The 24,021-nt window shown below is 42.5% G+C and overlaps 1 protein-coding gene across 1 annotated transcript in view; it reads right to left on the bottom strand.

Annotated features, from left to right (window-relative positions):
- The window catches only part of LOC132832944 (butyrophilin subfamily 3 member A1-like), a 72,710-nt gene that overhangs the window by 36,604 nt on the left and 12,085 nt on the right, over window positions 1–24,021 (bottom strand). The window contains exons 3-4 of the mRNA XM_060851188.1: window positions 12,072–12,419; window positions 2,814–3,095 (exon numbers count right to left, since the gene is read on the bottom strand). Coding sequence (XP_060707171.1) covers window positions 2,814–3,095; window positions 12,072–12,419 — 630 coding nt within the window. The remainder of the gene's footprint in view (window positions 1–2,813; window positions 3,096–12,071; window positions 12,420–24,021) is intronic.

Raw genomic sequence — 24,021 nt, 5'->3', positions numbered from 1 at the left:
CCCTTCTGCCCAACTCATCATGCTGACCAGATATCCTAATCTAGTCGAGACCCACTAAGATCAAAATGCCATAAGACATATGAGAGAAATTAGGCCATTTCACCATTTCTTTTCTCAACCTTTACAAGTTTCACAACATGCTTCCTAAAGCAGAGAGATAGAATTGAACACAATATACCAAAAGAGGCCGAACCTATATCCTGTACAGTCTCAATATGACCTCCCAACTCCTATTCTCAATGCTCTGGCCAATAAAGGAAAGTATACCAAATGCCTTCTACGCTATCTTGTCTACCTGCAACTATACTTTCAAGGAACTATGAACCTGCACTCCAAGGTCTCTTTGTTCAGCAACACTCCCCAGGACCTTACCATTCAGTGTATAAGTTCTGCCTGATTTGCCTTTCCAAAATGCAGGCACTTTTATCTCAATTAAACTCCATCTGCCACTCCTCAGCCGATTGACCCATCTGATCAAGATCCCGTTGTACTCTGAGGTAATCTCCTTCGCTGATGACACTAAAATTTTAGTGTCATCTGCAAACTTACTAACTTAACCACCTCATTCACACTCAAATCATTTACATAAATAATGAAAAGCAGTGAACCCAGCACCGATCCCAGCACACCACTGGTCACAGGCCTCCAGTCTGAAAAGCAACCCTCCACCATCAGCCTCTGTCTTCTACCTTCGAGCCAGTTCTGTATCCAAATGGCCAGTTCTCTCCGTATTCTGTGAGATCTAACCTTGCTGACCAGTCTCCCATGAGGAACCTTGTTGAAAGATTTTCTGAAGTCCTTATAGGTCACATCCACTGTCTGCCCTCATCAATCTTCTTCATTACATTTTCAAAAAACTTAATCAAGTTAGTGAGGTATGGTTTCCCATGCACAAAGCCGTGTTGAGTATCTCTAATCAGTCCTTACCTTTCCAAATACATGTAAATCCTGATCCTCAGCATCCCCTCCAACAATCTGCCCACCACTGATGTCAGGCTCACCAATCTATCATTCCCTGGCTTCTCCTTATAATATTTCTGGGATAGAGACATCATTTTGGCCAACTTCCTGTCTTCCAGCACCTCACCTGTAGCTGTTGATCATAAAATTATCTCAGCAAGGGGCCCAGCAATCTCTTCCCTAGCTTCTACAGAGTTTTAGGGTACACCTGATCAGGTCAATGGAAGAAAACCTGGTTTTCATGATGGACTGGGTTTGGTTCACAACTCTCTGTAATTTCTTGTGGTCTTGAGCACAGCAGTTGCCATCCCAAGCTGTGATGCACCCAGATAGGATGCTTCCTCTGGTGTATTGATAAAAATTGGTAAGTGTCATTGTGAACATGCTGAATTTCCTTGGCCTTCTGAGGAAGTAGGTCATAGAGTCCAAACTAGTCCATGCCAACCAAAATCTCCGTCCATGCCAGCCAATCCCATATCCTTCTAAACCTTTCCTATCGATGTACTTGTCCAAATGCATTTTAAATATTGTTAACATACCCGCCTCAACCACTTCCGCTGGCAGCTCATTCCATATGCATACCACCCTCTGAAGTTGCCCTTTAGGTTCCCTTTTATTCTTGGTAAATCAAATGAAGAGATATTAGGAAGAATGATTATTTCCTGATTTACATTGGCTTCTATTGGTCAAATAACATCTTGAGTTTAAAATTCTCATCCTTATTTCCAAATTCCTCCATGCCTTTGTCTCCCCCATCTCTATAATCACCTCAGGCCCCAAACCATCCAAGGCATTTCTGCTCATTAATTTTGGTCCCCAGACAAACCCTGGTTTTAAGTGCTTTACACCAATGACAGCACCTTACCTTGCTGAGGGTCCAAGCTTTAGAAATCATTCCTTAAGCCTCTCCACCTTTCTACCTCATTCTCCACCTCAAAGAAACACCTTAAAACCTTGCTCCTTAACTAAGTATTTCATCATCTGACTTAATATCTCCATAGGTGACTAAGTGACTTATTTTGCTTCAGAAAGTTCCAGTGAAGAGCCTTGAGGCATTTCATTACTTTGAAGTGTTGGATCAATACAAGTTGTTGTTGTGTGTGTGAAGGAGTCTGTTGGTCCCAGTTGGATAGAACATAGAAAAGTACAGCACAGAACAGGTCCTTTAGCCCACGATGTTGTGCCAAGGATTAATCCTAATGTAAAATAAAATAAGCTAACCTATGTACCCCTCAATCCACTGTGCATGTCCAGCAGTTGCTTAAATGTCCCTAATGACTCTGCTTCCACCACTACTGTTAGCAACATATTCTGTGCTTTCACAACTCTCTGATTAAAAAAAAAACCTACCTCTGACATCTCCTCTACACCTTAAAACTATGACCCTTCATGGCAGTCAATCCTGCCTTGGGGAAAAGTCTCTAGCTATCAACTCTATCCATGCCTCTCATCATTTTGTACATCTCAACCAAGTCACCTCTCTTCCTCCTCTCCAGAAAGAAAAGTCCGAGCTTAGTCAGCCTCTCTTTGTAAGACAAGCCCTTCATGGTCAGCACACATTGGGAAGCAACAAAACCTTTGTTACCTTTAAAGAGTTTAAAAACTGCTAACATAAATCACCAAAGATTATATCCATACTGAAGGACATAATACTGATTGATACAAATGTATGGAGTGTGACATTTTTTCAACACAAATCAGATGTTGATATAACTGTGTTTGAGATAATCAAGAAAAGATCATCAAGGATTATTATATGTGGGCATCCTGGGGGCAATTAAATACATGATGTGATCAGTGGTAGAATATAAGTCATTTTTAATTTTCTTGATGAAACATTCTCATTTACAAACCTGATATCTTGATTGTTGTTTCTTGTGCAATTCTCAAATCTTCATTCTGTATACGACACTTAAACGTTTTTGTTGATTGTTTTGTAATGACAATGATACTCTGGGCATTCACAAGGCCATTGGAGTCCCGGTCATAACTTGGTTCAGCTTGTGATAAAATAAGTCCATCTTCACTGATCCACTGTATTTCTGGCCTTGGGAACCATCCACTGGATTTACACACAAACTGGATTCCATTTTCATGATATCCCTTCATCTGGATCCAGGGCTGATGGCCCAAACCTATAATTGACAGAGAGTAGATTCAGAAACAGCAAACGTTAGGAACACTTCCTGTAGCCATGTGAATCAGTTTATTTAATGATATTGATAGGTATCTCATCATTGATTTATCACATGACTTTAATCAGATTACAAATTACATTTTATCTCAGAATATGCTTTTACAGAATGGCAATGATACAATAATTGATATAAATTTATTTAGATTAATTAATTTCTAAGACTTGCACCGCAGCTCGATATAAACACTTTCTAAAAGAAAAGGAAGGGAGAAAACCAGTGAGCGAATTTCTGACCAATTATGCATGTAAGGATAAATGATACATATAGACTTTAAGGTAAGAATGTAAGTGACACCAATGGATTTTCAAACTTCTGCTTACCATGTACTCCCTGTTTTAACTCCATTTCAAGAGCAGGATATGGGGTTATTTATATATTAGAGTCAGGTAATTGTAACAGTAACAGTGCTTTGGGTGCTTTGACCTTGCAGTCATCACAGAAGGCAACAGCCCAGTGGTATTATCCAGATTATTAATCCATAGACACAGGCAATTTTTTTTAAAAATTAGACTTACAGTGTGGAAACAGGCCCTTCGGCCCAACAAGTCCACACCGACCCGCCGAAGCGAAACCCACTCATACCCCTACATTACCCCTTACCTAACACTACGGGCAATTTAGCATGGCCAATTCACCTGACCCGCACATCTTTGGACTGTGGGAGGAAACCGGAACACCCGGAGGAAACCCACGCAGACACGGGGAGAACGTGCAAACTCCACACAGTCAGTCGCCTGAGTCGGGAATTGAACCCGGGTCTTCAGGCGCTGTGAGGCAGCAGTGCTAACCACTGTGCCACCGTGCCGCCCACCAATGTTCTGGGAACCTGGATTCAAATCCCACCAAGGCAAACAGTTGAATTTGAATTTTAAAAAATCTGGAATTGAGGGTGTAATACCAATCATAAAAGCGACGTTGGTTTCTGGGAAAAAGCCATCTGGTTCACAAATGTCCTCTAGCAAAGAAACCTGTCATCCTTACCTGTTCTGGCCTATATGTGACTCCCGATCCACAGCAATGTGGATTAACTGCAATTAGGGATGGACAGTAAGTGCTGCTCTATCCAACAATTCAAAACTTGTGAATGAGTATAAAAAAAATGCATCATATTGTAATAATAGTGTAAGAGTTAATTAGGCTACAAGAGTTAAATGGTGATTTCTACATTCACAGCATGCAACATTCTCAGTTAAACATTGTCCACCATTAGTGCCCGGGTCAGCAGAACTATCCCAAATAGCCTTAGGAGTCATACAGAGACTGAGAAGTTAGACATATATGATAAGGAATGAGCAAACAGTACCAGGCAGGGCCAGGCTCAGATCAGGTTGAACAGTCATTGATATTAACCTGCGACCAGAAACTTCTATTTCTCATGTGTTTACAGAAAAAGAGTTTGGAGTTTAGATAATGAGATGCCAATGTGACTGAAATGGTAAAATTGCAATTTCTTTTGTATTCCACAGAGGTTTATTCTGACTAGTTTCGAGTACACTCTCCTTGTGTTTACTTGAGTTATAAACCTGTACGTGAAACCCCAGTGGTCAAGCATTAGAAAGCCCAACAACAGTCTCATCAACGATGATAATAAGATAATGATGGATTTGAGATATATTTCTCAACATTGCTCAGAAAAGTAAAAAGTTGAAAATTAAATTCACATTTGTTTTCATAGCATGACTGTTGGTGTTGAAGAATAGATATTGCAGGTAGGTAACCAGTATACAGAATGTCACTTCGGTCTGATGTTATTCATTTTTGGGGAAAGCAGGAAAAAATGCATTTATGCTCACTTCTAAAGGAACAGGTTAGTTTGGCTGATGGGCCTGCTGGGAAATCACATTGGTCAGATTTAACAATACTCAGTCAGATGACAAGGAAGGTCTGAGAAAGGGTGTGAAGATAGTGCCAATCTCTTCAACCTGTGCATTCAGCACCCATCCTCTTTGAAGCAGCATCAAACAAGCACACAGAGGGACACTTCTCTCCAGCCAAAGTTCCAGCACCTGAGATCCAATCATCCTGGAACCACATCCATTTGTTTTGACAGCCAGAGTGCATTCTGGGTAATGCAGTTTGTGTCCACTAATGCCCAGCCGAGGTAACTCCAGCAGGTTTACTTCCCCTAAGGGAGAGCAGAGAACCAGTTGGATTTTTATGGAAGTCTGATTTCATGTTCTTTGTCTTTGGGTTTTTAAATTGGAACTTCAAGCTTTCAAATTGTTAGGGTGAAATTTGGATTTCTGTCCTCTAGGTTACATAAGCTCTGTTGTGTGAATGACAAAATGCAATATTGCACATGAGTGGTTGGTTCTAATTTACTGGAACCTTTGCAATTTGAAACTTGGATGTGAAACCACAAGTCATGTGTCAATAGAATATCTCAATACCATGACTAGATATTCTCATTTGTCCATGGGTATTGTTATTTGTCATGCTTGTGAGAGTCAGGTCTTTTCAATCTTGCTGTCTAGCTATTGCATAGAAACCAGGTTCAAAGAAGCATGATGTGGACGGTCAAATTATGTATAATTTTTATGCTGAAAACCTAAGCTTTACTTAGACTTCATAAAAAGAAGAATAGAGTACAAAATCCAAGTAACTTTGCTAAACCCATAAAGGACAGTTCAATCCGACTCTGACTGTGGTGCCCAATACTTTGAACATCCAAAGGATGTTAGGGGATAGAATAAGAGAAAGGGACCAGAAACAGATAAAGCACCAGTGAACGCAATTCATCTCCATGGCCCTGATCACAAGGGCATCTGCAGTTTCACCTCTGGTATACAATATTGCTCAGTTAGATATTCAGTACTACAGGGCACAAAGTCCCTTTAATTCTGAGGACTTTTCTTGATATTTTCTCAATGGTTACCATTTGGTTTTTCAGGAGATTGTTTTTCATTCTCATCAACAATAATAACTCTTTAGTTGTGTTGACTTATAGGGAATTTAGACCATCACAGAAGAATTAGAAGAACGTATTAATTTCCTCAATAATCATCAACTCTCTGTGATACGTAAAGTTGTGGCAGGGAAGGAAATCATTAATTTCCAGGACACACAGTGTCAACTGAAACAAGATAACAGGTGTAAGTTAGCATTTCCCCCATAATATTGAAAAATCACAGAGTGCACTGATCAGATCACAGGTAATGTATTTTCATTGCATTAGCAGAAAGCTCAAAGATTTTAAGAAAGCAGTCACTCCCTGAAATTTAAATTTCATATTTGACACAGTGTCCATTACAATGGAATGCACACCTTTATCCCTACCTGGTACCTCTTAAACATTTGCTACTTTCAGCAATCAATCCAACTTCCATTTTCAAGGAATTCATTCCCCCAGCAACATGAAATTGTCCTGGATCCCATTCAGCTGAGTATAGCCTTGCTGACAGGTTTTAAATTGTTCTCTCTCCTCTGCAGTCTTCCTCTCACCTAGCAGCCCCTCTCTCCTAGTATGCACAGCCTACATTCCTCCACTCTCCTGCAGTCTCCCTCTCCCTCTGCCCCATATTGGCTTTCTCTCTTCTGCACACGCCCTACTCACTCTCTTGCCCCCCGCTTTACAATCTCCTCTCCTCCACATTTATAGCCTCCTTCTGTCACCTTCCATTGCAACCTTCTTTTCTGCCAACCACTCTTCTTGCAGCCTCCAGAGCCATTCCTGTCTTCCTTTGAGCATTCTTCTCTTGACAACCCTCTTGGAGCCTCCTTGTCATCACCATATCCACCACCACCCTGCCCCCATCTGAGTTTCTTTCATCCACCCTATCTCCCTGTGGAACCTCTATCTCTGACTGCCCTCTGCTTGGAGTTTCTTTATCACTGCAGTCAGAGAAAGCCGACCAGCCCTGAAACCCAATGGACAACCCCTTAGCAAAACTCTCCCCAGCCTGGGCCCCTTGAAGAAAAAGCTTCCTTTTCCTACGCCTACCCAACTACTTACTGCAGCTTCAATCATACACTGTTTATCTCCCCACTTGCTGATGACAAACCCACTTGTGAACCTATCAGCAATAAATGTGAGAGACACCCAGTTTCTGATCAAAGGAAAAGCTCATCATCAATTCGACCCTTCCAATCCCGGTACAATGTTTCTCTGGTTGGTTAGCCCATGATAGATCAGGTTACTTTGCAGATGGTATCAAGTCAAATATAGTGGATGCCCAAAGAGACTTGAGGATTCAGTTGCATGGATCTTTATAATGTTGTGAATAGGTGTGGAAAATAATCTAGAAAGCCAAGGGGATCTGGGCCTTTATATCTAGATGACTTGAATACAAGGATTCAGAAGTTATGCTGCAGTTATCTAAAACTGTGGTTAGACCCCTTTTGGATCCTGTCAGCACATCTGGGCACTACACCTGTAGTAGAATGGGCAGAATTGGTGAGGAACTTCTCCCCAGTCAAAGACTGGTTGTCTCTCCATCTACTGCTGACAGGTTCATAAATGGGTTTGCCATCAATCTCAACAAAAGGCTTCCTTTCTCCCAAGCATACCCAATCACACACAGTTCGTCCAATCACACGATGTTTCTCTCTCCATCATCCATGATGACAAAACTGATTCGTGAACGTATCAGCAGTAAATGTAAGAGGCTTTGACCAATCTTTGATTAGAGCAGAATTTCCTCAACAATTCTGCCCATTCTACCATATGCACAACTGTGCTCTGGTTGGGATTCCCATGACTGAATTTTCCAGGATGTTGATGGAACTGTCAGGGACAAGATCATTTGCTGCCCTGTGTCCTTTGAGGTATGACACAGGCAGACACCTGAATATAAACCACTCAGATTGCTTAAAAGCATCAACTAAATTACTGCTCTCATATAGAAAGAGGAGATTATAAAGGCAGCAGATGCATTGGTGGTTAACATTTCAGAGTCATACAACATGGAAACAGATCATTTGGTCCAACAATGCCGAACGTAATCCCAAACTAAACTAGTTCCACCTGCCAGATCCTGGCCCATATTTCTCCAAACTTTTCCTATTCATGTACCCATCCAAATCCTTTTTTAAATGTTGTAATTGTACCCACATCCAATACATCCTCAGGAAGTTCATTCCACATGCGTAAAAAATTTGCCTCTCATATCTTTTTTAAATCTCTCTTTCTCTCACCATAAAAAAATGTATCCCCTAGTCTTGAAGTTCCTCACTTTAGGGAAAAGACAACTATCATCAGCTCTATCTATAACTTTCACTATTTTATAAACCTCTATAAGGTCACCACTCAACCTCCTCCACTCCAGTGAAAAAAGTCCCAGCCTATTCAGCCTTTCTTTACAATTCAAACCTTCTGTAAGTTACTATAGACTGGAAAGTAACCCCACAGTGTCCTGGCACAGATACAGGATTGGCTGAGTGGCAGAAGGCAGAGAGTAGGGATAAAGGAATCTTTTTCAGAATGACAGTTGATGACTAATGGAGTTCCACAAGGGTCAGTACTTGAATGACTATTATTTATATTATATATGATCGAGCTGGATGAAGGAACTGAGGGCATTGTCAGTAAGTTTGCAAATGGCATAAAGATAGGTGGTGGGGTAGATAATGTTGAAGTGGTGGGGTAGGTAGTGTTGAGGTGGTGGGTAAACTGCAAAAGGACTTGGTCAGGCCATGAGAGGGGGCAAAACCATGAGAAATAGAATACGATGTGGAAAGTCTGAAGTTATGCATTTTGGGAGGAAGAATAGAGGAGTAGACTATTTTTTAAACAGGGAAAGGCTTCAAAAATTTGAAGCAAAAAAGGAGCTAGGAGTCCTCGTTCAACATTCTCATGCAGGCTCAGGTGTTGGCTAGTAAGGCAAATGCAATGTCAACATTCATTTCAAGAGGTCTAGAATACAAGAGTAGTGATTCTGTAATTGCTGAAGCTGTAAAAAGCTCTAATCAGACCAGATTTGGAACATTGTGAGCGGCTTCAGGCCCTGCATCTAAGGAAGAATTTGCTTGCATTAGAGTGGGTGCAGAGGAGGTTTACAAAAATGATCCTGGAGATAAAGGGCGTGTTATATGAGGAGCAGTTGAGGACTCTAGGTCTGTACTCTGCTTGAAACTGACAGAATATTGAGAGGTCTGGATAGAGTGGATGTGGAAAATAAGTTACCTCTACTAGGAGAGACTGGGGCCCAAGGGCACAGCCTCAGAGTGAATGGATGACCCTTTAGAACTCAGGAGAGGAAGAATTTCTTCTGTGGAAGAATCTGTGGAACTTATTACCACAGAGAGCAGTATCATTAGGTGTATTTAAGACAGAAATAGGTTATTGCTTGGTAAGGGGATGAAGGGTTATGGGAAGAAGGCAGGAGAATGGGGTTGAGAAACATATCAGTCATGATTGAATAGCAGAGCAGAATTGATGGGTCGAATGCCCAAATTCTGCCTCTATGTCTTATGGCCTTATAGTCACCCTTTAAGAAGAGATAAGGAGGAAAATTTAGAAGTCTCAACCTGTTAGTTTGACGTTGGATATCAGCTGTAGGGAAAAAGTAATGATATATTTTAAAGGATGTGCTAATAGATACTTAGAAAATAATGATATGATTGGATAGCTAGCATGAATTTATGAAATAGAAATCATGTCTGGCAATCCTGTTACAGATTATTTAGGATGGTACTTGTAGCATAGATAAAGAAACACAGCGGATGTGGCATATTTGGATTTTCAGAAGGCTTTTGGTCATTCCACACAAGAGATGAGTAAACAAAATTTGAACACATAGGATTGGGGGTAATTTACTGGTCTGGATTAGGAACTGGTCAACAGACAAAAGTCTGAGAGGAGGAATAATTGGATCATTTTCAGGATGGCAGGCTGGAGTATCACAAGGATCAATGCCGGGGTCAGAGATTTTCGCAATTTAATGTTATATTTAATATTTTCCAACGACACAAACTTGATTTAGAATATAAAAAGAATGCAAGGAACTTCAAGATGATTTCGTCAAAGTGAATGGACAAGACATATATAAAAGATAATTTTTTAAAACGTTCATTCACAGATTATGGGTGTAGCTGACTGGACTGGGATTTATTGTCAATTCCTAACTGACTTTCAGCAGGTTGGATTGGTGGAGATAACCCCATTGGACTGTTTGAGAGGGAGCTCAAACTTGCTTTGCTTCAATGATGGTGAAGGAATGACATTACGTTTCCAAGTTAGGATGATGCGTAAATTGGAGGGGACCATATGGAGTTTGCGTATTCTCCCCATGTCTGTGCGGGCTCCCTCCGATGTTCCGGTTTCCTCCCACAATCCAAAGGTGTGCAGGTTGGGTGGATTAGCCATGGGAAATGCAGGGTTACAGGGATAGGTTGGGAGGGTGGATTTGGGTTGGAGGCCGTTTGGAGGATGGTGTGGACTTGATGGTCTAAATAGCCTGCTTCCACACTGCAGGGATTCAATTACATTATCTACCGGCCCTGCTGCCTTCCAGAATCTGTGGATATGCAGAGAAGATCTCTCTGATCTTCTTTCCAGAATCCTATCATAGTCATTCCTTGACTTGTTAACCCTCCCCAAATGCATTATCTCATTGTATTACAGGTTGAATTCTATTTGCCATTGCTCTACCCACCTAACCTATCATTTGATATCCTCCTGCATAGGACCATAGAAACAGGATTAGGCCAATCACCCCTCGAGCTTATTCTATCATTCAATGCGATCATGACAGATTGTGTACTAACTCCATCCATCTGACTTTACCCTATATCCCTCCCAGCAATCCTCACTATTTACTATCCCAGATTTGATGGTCTGTCTCTCCCTGACTGTACGCAAGCCTGAAGTACACACACAAATCTGGTTTTGCAATTTTGTAGGTTGTACGTTTTCCCATCTGGCCTCATTTGATGATCCTTCTCTGTTAACAACCCTTCTCACTGTTATGATTGATTTTTTTGATCAATATTTCATCCAGTCCATCCCTTTTATTTTCTATCCTGCTTTCTAGCTCATCTGAATGCCCTGGAAGCAGGAATGTTGATCTGCCAATCAGCTCAGCTTTCAGCCAGTCCTGGTTGTAGCTATGATGTCACACCACCACATGTGTCCCTGAGGCTTTAACATGCCTGTCTTATTCCTCAGGCTCCTTGCATTAAAACATATTCAGTTTAATCTTGCTAAACTCATTTCTTTCTTATCTATCCTTTTGTTTTTTCTGCCTTCCTGATGTTACCTTTTTAACTTTGAAGTCCACCTCAGTATCTCTACCCTCTCAACTACTTGTCAGGATTCCACCTCCCTGCCAGTCTATTTTGTGTCTGTTGGCTTTATCCTTCTCCGTGCTGGATGCCTCAGGTTTGGAAGATGACTTCATAAGATTCTGCAGAGCATCTTGTGTATGGTATACACTGCAGCTACTGAGCATCAATATTGGAGGGAGTGAATGGTAAAAGTGACAGATGTGGTTAGTGGTTAGTTTATGCAGTCAATAGTGAATTAAAAGCTAGTCCAATGATGACCAATGAAATCATTGTTGTTCATTGTAACAATTCACCTGGTTCATTAACATTTTTAGAATAAGGAGTACTCCATTTAAGACTGAGAAGGACAGGACTATCTTTGCTCAGAGGGTCGTGAATATTTGGAGTTCTGTACCCGAGAGCCTGTGGAAGGTCAGTCATTGAGAATATTCAAGATGAAGACCGATAGATTTCTTGTTACTAATGACCTGAATGGATACGTTATGTATTGAGATGCAATGAATTAGATGATCAGCCTAACTGAATGGGAGAGTGGGCTCAATAGGCTGCATGGCTAACTTCTCAATTCTGTTCTCATGCCTTATTTCATATTGATCTCCAAATGTTAAATGATTTTTTATCCGTAATTTCAACAGTTCTTTAAGAAGACAGAAATATATAACTTCTCCAAAGTTACTGCAGTGTACTAACGTATAACATTCAGGAAGACTGCAGTTTCTTCTGAGTAAGTTCCATCGTCAGCTGAACATCTGTATTCCCCGCCATCAAAAATTACTGTGTTTGTTATTCGAAGGGATATGGCTCCTTTGGTCAATTTATTTTTCAACAGTTTGGTCCTCCCTCTGTATTTCTTGTGTTGAGCAACAGCATCATCTTCCCCATGGCTGTACACATGAACTGGGGAATCAAGGCCTGATTTAAACCACTGCACCAACATGTTGCTGGCAGATATAGCTGGTACAAGCTGACATTCCAACAGAGCATCTTCACCCACAGTGGCTTCAATAGGTTTACCAGGTCCATGTATGATAAATTCACCTAGGGATGAACAACAATAAAAACTAAAACTCTGTACTAATGTAATCCACAGAATAAAATTATCGTTTAGGCAGTTGATATTGTGAAATATGAAACTGGACTATAATATGGCATTCCTCCATAATTACATTTAGAAAAGAATTTGAATTCAGCAAGTTTTGATTTTGATTTTACATCATTAAACTGAGATTAATTTGGGAGTTTTCTGCTGAATGCTTTAACTTATATATAGATTTGTCAATATTTCACATAAAGTCCTGTGTTATGATCCCTGTGGAAACTAATGATTTTAAAAGAAAAACAGCTATGAATTACCTCAACGCAAGACAAAATGAACAAGATTTTACATTTTAACACACTACTGTCATAATCAAACTAACATAAATATGAACTCAAATTAGCCATTTGGCATCTCAATTGGCCAGTAAATCATGGATTATATTCTACCTCAATGCCACTTTCCCACAATAGCACACATCCTTGAATCCTTTATACAAAAATCTATCTCTGACATGAATGCATTCAGTAAATGAATCTCCACAGGCCTTGGCATAGGATTGAGTTTTTTTAAACAATAAATAATATTGACATAATTTAGCAAGTCAAGAATTAAGTTGTATGCTGTTTAATTGTTGTTAGTGGTTCAGCAGTTTCTCTAAAGAATTGATCCATATGATTAAATCAAAAGTAAAGTTTAGTCTATAAAGGCCTAAAAATTGAAGTTAAAAATCACACAACACCAGGTTATAGTCCAACAGGTTTATTTGGAAGGACTAGCTTTCGGAGTGCTGCTCCTTCATCAGGTAGCCGTGGAACATGGTCATGAGACACAGAATTGCCTGCAGATTGCAGTCAATGCAGGCAGTCAAACTATGTAACATTTTATAAATTCTTACTTTGGAAATAGAACCAATCTGACTCAAGATTGGGATACAAACAGACTTTAACCTAACATCTTCGATGCATTGCCTGAGCTGATATGTCACCTTTTTTTTAATAAAACCTTATAATGTGACTTAAAAGAAGTTCTGGGCTTTATATATTAATGAACCAAAACCTGAAACCCATTCTAAAAGATGAAAGACTTAACAGCAATCCAGATTTGTTTAATATATCATGACACTGTAATCTTTTGCTATAAATTCTCTGTCTTATGATTCTGTTCCACAGTTCCCTGATGAAGGAACAGCGGTCCAAAAGCTTGTATCTCCAAATAAACCTGTTGGACTGTAACCTGGTGTTGTCTGATTTTTAACTTTGTCCAACACCAGCACCTCCACATCATTGGAGTTAAAGGAAGCCATTCAGCTCATCAAGTCTTCCCCACCATTTCATAAGATTGTGGCTGACCTGACGTCTTACAGCAAGTAACCAGAAAAACTAAGAGAAATTATGGTTTATTGCGAAAAGAGTTGAATGCAAGAGTAGGGAGGTTGTGTTTCAGATATACAGAGGTACCTTGATTATCCGAATGAGATGGGCGGGTACTATTTCATTCGGATAATTGATTATTTGGTTAATTGATTCATTGTCTTTCCTCGGGGGCTCAGAGTTTTCTGAAGTTTCTTTTTGCCTCGCTCTGTCTGCCTTGCTCCTTCTCTCTGCCTCAGGGTTTGTTGCTGAGCAGAGTTACACCCTTGTGTGTAAGGGACTTGCAGCATTGTTATAGCCATTCCCCGCCCATCAGTTCCAAGGAATTGACACAGTGAGCACTTGCTAAGCCTGCTCCCTGGTCAGGAGATGAGGCAGCAGCACACCACGTGTGAGCGCCTGCCGCACCCCCCCAACCCAATCCCCACGTGCCCCAGTCTTCCCCCCATCAGCCCCCACCCACCATCCGCACTCCCCTGTCCGCACCCCAACCCCCCCGTCTGGCCCCGCTGCACTGCTCCCCCACCACCGTGCACCCACCCCCATCAGCCACCGTGAGCACCCCCACCCTGTCTGGCCCCGCTACACTGCTCCCCCACCACCGTGCACCCACCCCCGTCAGCCCCCGTGAGCATCCCCAAACTCCCGTCTGGCCCCGCTGCACTGCTCCCCCACTCTCCGTGCACCCACCCCCGTCAGCCCCCGTGAGCACCCCCACCCTGTCTGGCCCCGCTGCACTGCTCCCCCACTCTCCGTGCACCCACCCCCGTCAGCCCCCGTGAGCACCCCCACCCCGTCCACCCTCAAGCTTTCTTATTTACGCACTTGTCCAAATGTCTTTTAAACATTGTCACTGTACCTGCAGCCACCACATCCTCTGGCAGTTCACTCCACAAACAAATCACTCTGTGTGCAAAACATTGCCCCTCATGTCCTTTTTAAAGCTTTCTCCTCTCATTTTAAATATATGCTCAGGTAATTTTGCAGTCCCCTATCATGGGGAAAAGACCCTTGCTATTCACCTTATCTATGCCCCTAATGATTTTATAAACTTCTGTAAGATCTCCCCTCCTGTGAAAAGAGTCCCAGCCTATCCAGCCTTTTTTGATAACTCAAACTTGACATTCCAGCAACTTCCTGGTAAATCTTTTCTGAACCCTCTCCAAGCTAATGATGCCCTTTCTCTAACAGGTGGACCAGAACTGCACACAGTACTCCAGAAGAGGCCTCACCAATATCTTGTTTGACCACAACATGGCGTCCGAACTCAAAAATCTGAACAATGAAGGCAAGTGTGCAAAATACTTTCTTCACCACCCTGTCCACCCGTGACACAAATTTGAAAGAATTATGTCCCTGAACCCCTAGGTCTATCGTTTCTCTAACACTAACAGGCCCCACCAGTAACTGTGTAAGTCCTGCTCTTGTTTGTTTTACCAAATTGCAGTACATCACATTTATCCAAATTAAACTCCTGCTCATTGACCCAATTAATCAAAATCTCTTCGTAATCTTAGATAACCTTCTTCACTGTTCACTGTACCAACAATTTTGATCTCATCTGCAAACTTACTAACCATGCCTTCTGGATTCTCATCCAAATCATTTATATAAATGACAAACGACAGTGAACCCAGTACTGATCCCTGTTGAACACTTCTGGTCACAGGTCCCCAGTCCAAACGTCAATCATCCACCACCACCCTCTGTCTCAGACCATCAGGCCAATTTTGTATCTAATCACCCTGAATCCCACATGATCTGACATTACTAATTCCTAACTCTAACTTCCTATCTTTTCCCCAAGACTCCTGATTTCTTCACTGATTGAGTAAAATCTCAGCCTTGAATGTAGAATAAAGAATTCCACAGATTTACTACCCTCTGATAGAAGAAATTCCTCCCATCTCTGCCTTAAATATACAACCATTCATTCTGAGATTATATCTTCTGGCCCTTCACTCTACCAAACGGGAAGACATTGTTTCCACACCTATCCTGGCACATCCACTAAGTATCTTGCAGGTTTCCATACATTTGCCTCTCATGCTTCTCAAGACCAGCGAGCTTGGGCCCAACCTGCTCAACCTCTATTCATAAGAAAATCCTTCCATAGCCAGGATTGATCTAGTGAATCGTTTCTGGACTGCCCCTAATGCCAGTTTATCTTTTCTTAGATAAGAAAACTGTTTGCAAAATTCTAGGCGTGGTCCACCTAGTGTTTTGTATAATTTTTAGCAAGATGTCTCCTTTGTTATAGTCCATTTCCTTTGAAATAAAGGCTGACATTCCCTTTGGCTTCCCTATTATCTGCCAAATTTCTGTGTTAGTTTCATGTGATTTATGCTCAAGGAGCTTCAAATCATCTGTGCTACAGCTTTCTGCAATATTTCACCTTGTAAATAATAGACAGCTCCTCTATTATTCCTGCCAAAGTGCATAACCTCACATTTTCCCACATTAAATTTCATCTGCCACGTTTTTTCCACAACATAATCTGCTTATAACATATTGTAGAAATTTTGTGTCATCCTCATCACTCGTCTTCTCAATGACTTTTGTGTCATCCCCAAGCTTAGCAATAAACCATTCACTTCCCTCATCTGACTTGTTAATACATATTATCAGTAATTGTGGACCCAGCACTGATCCCATTGCACTCCATTGTTTACAGGGTGCCATTATCAAAATATCCCCTTATCTTAACTCTATCTTCTGTTAATTAGCCAATTTTCTATTCATTTGAATATACTAACTCCAAAACCATGGGCTCTAATCTCATTAACAGCCTAAAGTGTGATGCTTTGTGAACACCTTTTGGAAACCAAGTATATTTTATCCATTGCTACCCCTTTATCTGTTTTGCTTGTTACATCCTCAAACATTTCTGGCCCACGAACTATTTGTGTTTTTTTGTCGAGAGGAAGGATGTCACTCAGATTTCGGAAATGCCCGGGATTGTGGAGTTAATGTTGAGGGAAATGGTCGTGAGGGGACTTGGGCCGCAGCAACAGCTGAAGAGGGGAGTACTCAGCCAGGAGCTATTGAAGTAATCGCGGAGAGTGGGTTGTGAGGGGACTTGGGCTGTGGACAAAGCCGGTGAAGAACACTGCGCTATCACAGTAATGAGGAAGCAGCGGGGAAGAGAGTATTCACTCAGGGGATTTAAGCTGGAAATGGCTACTAGACTCAAGTGGCAGGAAAAACTCCTGCTGTAGGGAAAACAAAATTGGGGGCAATTTGTAGCGATTGGAATATTTGATGCATTGGCAGGAAGTTGGATTTTGTACAGCAAATGTTTTAACGCGAAGCCATCCAAAGATAGCTACTGACAAGGAGAGATCTGGATTTGAAGGTCACTTTTGGAATCGCTACCTCGATGAAGCTGACCACCAGCAAAGCAACAGAGTTGAGTGACAATACTCGGGTGCATAGAATCATGGAAAGTCAGCAGAGTGTAGTATGCCAGCCATGTGACAAGAGGGGCCCCAAGGAGTCAAAGTGCTGGACTCGAGAAGCCGAGTGCTGCAGGTGTAAGCAGTATTTTTTGGCAGCAGTTGAAGTGGGAGGAGCGACAGCAAGGACCGGAGGCCCGACGGGAAGGTAAATTTAAAGTGTAAAACCTTACCTCGAGTATAGGTGGAGCGCACGCTGAGCTGGAGCAGACAATGGGACTGCTGGGTAAGTGAGTGTGGGATATAGGTAAAGCAGTGTTACTTCTGCAACCCATAATTGCTTTTGCGAAGTAAATGAACTAATTTATACAATTGTATAATTGTTTCAGTCATGACCTGAGTTAGCTAAAATATGTATACAGGAATGAAACTATGTGAAGGAAAATACATAATTGCTTTTGCATTAGCTAAAATGTGCATACAGGAATGAAACGTGCTGCAAACAATGGTAGATGTTCCAGACAAATAGATAAAGTGTAAAAAGAACATTGAGTTATGCCAACTCGGCATATTGCCCCCGTGTAGGCACTAAAATGAGCCAAGGTAGCTGCAAATAAGGGATAGGGTAAATAAGAGTGAGGGGCCTGGCTTGGAGTAGGGGGAGAAGTAAACAAGGGCGGGGCACAGCTAAGCAGGGGCAGAACACAACAAGGAATAGCGATAGGTTTGAAGGCCAATGAGGTAAACGGGGAAACATTACTCGGGTAGTGTCTCTCACCCATCCTCCTCTTCTAACCAAAAATAAAGTTTCTGTGCACTGGATTGGTCAGTGGACTCGTTTTTTTTCAGTTCTCAGTAGTCTCATTGGGAATGGCGGTTAGGGCAGTTGAGTCTTCCTCCTGCATGTGGGAGGTAAGGGGCACCACTAGGGTCCATGCTGACTGCAACTGTTGGAAGTGCACCCAACTCCAGCTCCTCGAAAACCGCATTAGGGAACTGGAGCTGGAGCTGGATGAACTTCGGATCTTTCAGAAGGCGGAGGGGATTATTGAGGGGAGTTACAGGGAGGTAGTCACACCTCAGGTACAAGAAGAAGGCAGATGGGTTACCATCAGGGGACGGAAAGGGAACTGGCAGACAGCGCAGGGATTCCCTGTGGTCGTTCCCCTCAATAACAAGTATACAGTTATGGACACTGTTGGGGAGGATGACTTACCAGGGGTAAGCCATGGGGTACAGATCTCTGGCACAGAGTCTGTCAGAGTTGCTCAGAAGGGAAGGGGAAGAGGAGTACAACATTAATCATTGGGGATTTCATTGTTAGGGGGACAGGTAGGATGTTCTGTGGGAAAGAGAGAGAGACTCATGGTTGGTGTGTCGCCTCCCACGTGCCAGGGTTCGTGACATCTCTGATCCTGTTTTCGGGATTGCTGAGGGGAAGGGAGAGCAGCCCCAAGTCCTGGTTCACAAAGGCACCAAAGACATAGGTAGGAAGAGAGATGGGGATTTCAGGGAGAAATTCAGGAAGCTAGGGTGGAAGCTAAGTGCTAGAACAAACCGATTTGTTAACTCTGGTTTGTTGCCGTGCCAAGTGCTAGCGAGGCAAGGAATAGGGAGAGGGAGGAGTTGAACACATGGCTACAGGGATGATGCAGGAGGGAGCGTTTTGGTACCTGGATAATTGGAGGTCTTTCTAGGGTAGGTGGGACCACTACAAACAGGATGGTCTTCACCTGAACCATAGGGGTACCAATATCCTGGGGTGGGGGGAAATTCGCTCATGCTCTTCGGGTGAGTTCAATCTAATTCAGCAATGGGAGGGGAACCTAATTTGCTGAATTTGAGTATACGGGAAGTTGAGAGTAGTGAAGTCAGAAATAGGGTTTCAAGGTCACAAGTGGGCACTGACAAGCAGGAAGTTGGTTTGACGTATACCTATTTCAAAGCCAGGATCATCTGGAATAAGGTGGGTGAACTTACAGCTTGGGTTGGTACCTGGGACTTCGAAGTTGTGGCCATTTTGGATACATGGGTAAAACAGGGACAGGATGATTGTTGCAGGTTCTGGGATTTAAATGCTTCCATAAAAACAGAGGAAGTGGTAAAAGAGGGGGTGGTGCAGCACTGTTAGTCAAGGACAGTATTAGGGTTGCAGAAAGGACATTTGAGGATCATCTTCTGAGGTAGTATGAGCTGAGATTAGAAGCAAGAGAGGTCACCCTGTTTGGAGTTTTCTTGAAGCCTCTGAATAGTTCCAGAGATGTAGAGGATAGGTTTGAAAAGATAATTGGCAATCGAAGCGAAGTAAAAAATGAGGTCTGCAGATGCTGAAGATCACAGCTGAAAATGTGTTGCTGGTTAAAACACAGCAGGTTAGGCAGCATCTAAGGAATAGGAAATTCTGTTGCTGGTTAAAGGACAGCAGGTTAGGCAGCATCTAAGGAATAGGAAATTCCTTAGATGCTGCCTAACCTGCTGTGCTTTAACCCGCAACACAATCGAAGCGAAGTGACAGGGTCATTGTTATGGGGGACTTAAACTTTCCAAATATCGACTGGGAATACTATCGTTCAAGTACTTTCGATAGGTCAGTTTTTGTCCAATATGTGCTGCAGGGTTTCCTGACACGGTATGTAGGCAATTCAACAAGGGGTGAGGCCACATTAGATTTGGTACTGGGTAATGAACCCGGCCAGCTGTTAGATTTGGAGGTAGGTGAGCACTTTGGTGATAGCGACCACAATTCGGTATGTTTACTTTTGCGATAGAAAGGGCAAGTATTATTGATGGGAGAAAGGCAATTGTGATGCGATTAGAATCACAAGATTTAGATTGCATAGGATGGGGAAAGAAACTGCAGGGGATGGGCACAACTGAAATGTGGAGCTTATTCAAGGAACAGCTACCTTGGGTCCTTGGTAAGTATGTACCTGTCAGGTAGGGTGGAAGTTGGCGAGCATTATAGGAAAGATGCGAAAATTTTGGAAAGGGTTCAGAGGAGATTTAACATGACATTGCCTTGTATGCAGGGATGGTCTTATGAGGAAAGGCTGTGGGAACTGAGACAGTTTTTATTAGAGAGAAGAAGGTTGAGAGGTGACTTAATTGATGCATATAAGATAATCAGAGGGTAAGATAGGGTGGACAGTGAGAGCCTTTTTCCTCAGATGATGATGACTAGCATGAAGAGCCATAGCTTTAAATTGAGGGGTGAGAGATATAGGACAGATGTCAGAGGTAGGTTCTTTACTCAGGGAGTAGTAGTGGTATGTTGCGCCCTGCCTGCAATAGTTGTAGACTTGTCAATTTTAAGGGCATTTAAATGGTCGTTGGATAAACATATGGATGAAAATGGAATAGTGTAGGTTAGATGGGCTTCAGATTGGTTTCACAGGTCGACATAACATCGAGGGCCGAAGGGCCTGTACTGCGCTGTGATGTTCTGTGTCCTATGTTCCATAAGCGGGTGGGGTACATTGTCTGAAGTTGATGGGTACAGGAGATAATTCAGAGGAAAAGAGATAAGGTACATGCCACCAGCCAAGGAGTAGATCGGGAGTCAGGTAGGTCTGTAGGAGAATCAGAAGGCCCAGAGGCTGCTGGGTTTCAGTTAAACATCTTGTTGTTGGGGGATGAAGCCTATTGTTTTTGGGTTCTTCTAAAATGAGAGCAGAAGACAATAAAGATGAAAGTAGATACGGATTCAGTGGTGTCACTGATTCCCTCATTAATACATTGGGACAAGTTAAAGGCACTAACATTGAAGTCTGCAAAGACTACACTACAGACATTCATGGAACAAGTGGTGCCACTGAAGCTGTATGTATGGTTCACTGTACTGAACTGCCTATGTATGTAGTAAAAGGCAACCACCCAGCATTATTTCGATACTCCCGCTTACAAAACTTAAGGTTAAGATGGGGTGTGATTATTAAGCTTGAGTCACAAAAACAAGTTTTCAAGAGATTTTGTCCAGTTACAAAGGTTTCTTCAAGGGGTCCCTGAAGGAAGTGAAAGTAGTAGAAATCAATCTTCTGTTAAAGTGGAAGGCTTATCTAAAGAGTTTGAAGGCACGACCAGCACCGTACACTACATCATCTAAAGTGGAGGTGGAACTGGAATGGCTGGTGAATCTGGGAGAGTTGGAACCAGTAACCACCAGTGACTGGGCCACTCTAATCATTCCTGTCTTAAAAACAGATGGTGTGAGGAAAGTATATAGTGATTTTAAGGTCACAGCCAACCCAGCCCTGTGTATGGATCAATACCCACTTCCATTCATTAAAAACCTGTTCAGTGGACTGGCTGAGGGCTAGAAATTCTCAGAAATTAATCTGTCACTTGCAGATAGGGCTTGCCAAGGAGTCCCAGCCGCCACTGGCGATAGTGACACACATGGAACTGTTCCACTACAAGCAACTTCCTTTTGACATCATGTCAGTGCTAGCTCTATTCCAGAGGGCCACAAACCAAATTTTGAATGGATTGCCTGGTATCCAGTGTTATCTAGATGATATTTTGGTCCTCCAAAGAGAAGCATGTGAAAAAGCTAAAAGAAAGCATAAAATGATTTCAGGAGCATGACCTATGAGTAAAAATTGAGAAATGCAAGTTTTCAAAAGACTCCATACAGAACCTGATCATGTAATCGATGGCAAGGGGCAATTCAAGGCACCCATGAAGATAGAGGCTATAATGGCGGCCCCTCGACCAGAAAATATGTCTCAACTGAGATTGTTTTTGAGACTTGTAAATTACTGTTGCAAGTTCATATCTCATCTGTGCTAAACTGAGCTAAATCAGTTTCAAAGGAGAGGATAGCCATGGAATATGAGGTGGCTCACCAGAAAGTGAAGCAAGCCTAAAGAGATCGCAAGTGTTGACTCATTTTAACTCGATGTTGGCGTACGACACCTCGCCTTATCGAGTTGGGGCTGTACTTTCACACATCTTACTAAATGGAAAGGAATGACCCATTGTTTTTGCATGGACCTCATGAACAAAGATGGAGGAGAACTATGCCCAAGGGGAAAAGGAAGGATTGTGCATTTGGTTTAGTTTTAAGCAGTTCACCCATCTCCTTTATGGCAGGCACTTTGTGTGACTGACTCACCACAGGCCACTAACCTCCATTGCTTGCCTGCATAAGGGATTACCTTCAATGGTGGCTGCACACTATAGACTCTGTCAGCCTCCTCATATGAGATCAAATACAGACAGGCAGAGAAGCAGATACTTTGGCATGGTTTTCCCTACAGGAAATAAGAATGTCCCCGACTGGAACCTGAAAACTATGTACTCTTCCCAGGAGACAAGGTCCCAGTGTCAGTGAGACAGGTGTGGAATGTTACCCAGAATGACTCAGTCTTGAGCCTAGTGGTGGACATAGATGTGCAGGTCAGGTGGATTGGCCATGTTAAATTGCCCGTTGTGTTAAGTACGTTAGTCAGAGAGAAATGGGTTTGGGTGGGTTACTCTTTGTAGGGTCGTTGTGCACTTGTTGGGTGAAAGGGCCTGTTTCCACACTGTAGGGATTCTAATCTCATAGGCTTGACAGGAAGGACTTGTTGTAAAAACTGCTCACAAGCATCCCTTACCTGCCCAGGAGGTGGGAATTGTCTGCACTGGATGGGTGTTTAATGTGGGAAATGAGATTTGTTATCCTTCCCCTATTAAGAGGAAAGGTGCTGGAACAAGTACACAAAGGGTACCCTGGCATGGTGTTAATGAAGGAGATAGCCAGGAGCTACTTCTGGGGGCCAAAGGTGTAATCCCAGATTGAGGACAAAATGGGGTGATGCGAATGCTGCACACGATAAGGAAGGTGCTGCTATTGTCATCCCTTCACCATGGGAATGGCCTCAATTATTGTAACAGCAGCAGTTTGTGGGACCAGTAGAGGGACACATTGTATTAGTAGTTGTGGATGCTCACTCAATGTGGCCGAAGGTGACGGTTATGCAATCAGTATCGGTGGCAGCAATGATAGACCAACTGGATGAAATATATGCCAGGTTCAGGAGCCAGAAACAAGTCATGAGTGACAATGGTGCATAATTTATGGTGCAAGAGTTTGAAGAATACCTGGAAAATCGTGGAATCAGACACATGAGATTGGCTCCATATCATCCTGTGACATACGGCCAGGCAGTGAGATTTATACAAACCCTGAAGCAAGCCGAAAAGGCCTCAGAAGGGGTGGGTTTGCTCGGATGATGAGTCAAAATGTTCCTCAGCTTATACAGGAACACACCACACACAATGACCCAGTGCTCACCGCCACCCATAATGTTCAACCAACCATGTTTGACTTACTGCGGCTGGAAGAGACCACAGAAATAGTTGAGTGAAATTAAGAAAGACAGATGTTTAGAAGGTAGAAACCTCAAGGTCGAGAGTATTCCAAAGAGGAATGACTGTGTTGGCTTAGAATTACACGTCTGGGGATAAATGGATCTCAGTGGTGGCCGTGGCTCAGACAGGACTATTATCCTCCATGGTACAGACAAGAGATGAACTGGTCTGAAGGAGACATGTGGATCAACTGGTTGTTGCAATCGCCAACCGGGGTGATATCCCTCAGAATACTAAGCCTGTCCAAATGGGATCAGGGTGTCGACTAAGTCATGTATCTCCTAGCCAGGGTAAACATACCCTGAGGGGAGACAAAGCAGCATCAAAGATCAACAACCACCATTCAGAGAGGTACATATCTGGGGAACAACAGGAACTTCCGGAAACCCTGGAGACTACACTCATTAAGGCAAGGAGCCAGCCATCTCCCCCTGAGAGACTGATCACATCAATGTACAGTATAGAAGGATTGTTTCCTTTTT

Source organism: Hemiscyllium ocellatum, chromosome 35, assembly GCF_020745735.1.
Source record: "Hemiscyllium ocellatum isolate sHemOce1 chromosome 35, sHemOce1.pat.X.cur, whole genome shotgun sequence".
Lineage (NCBI taxonomy): Eukaryota > Metazoa > Chordata > Chondrichthyes > Orectolobiformes > Hemiscylliidae > Hemiscyllium > Hemiscyllium ocellatum.
This window is presented reverse-complemented; position numbering and strand designations above follow the sequence as displayed.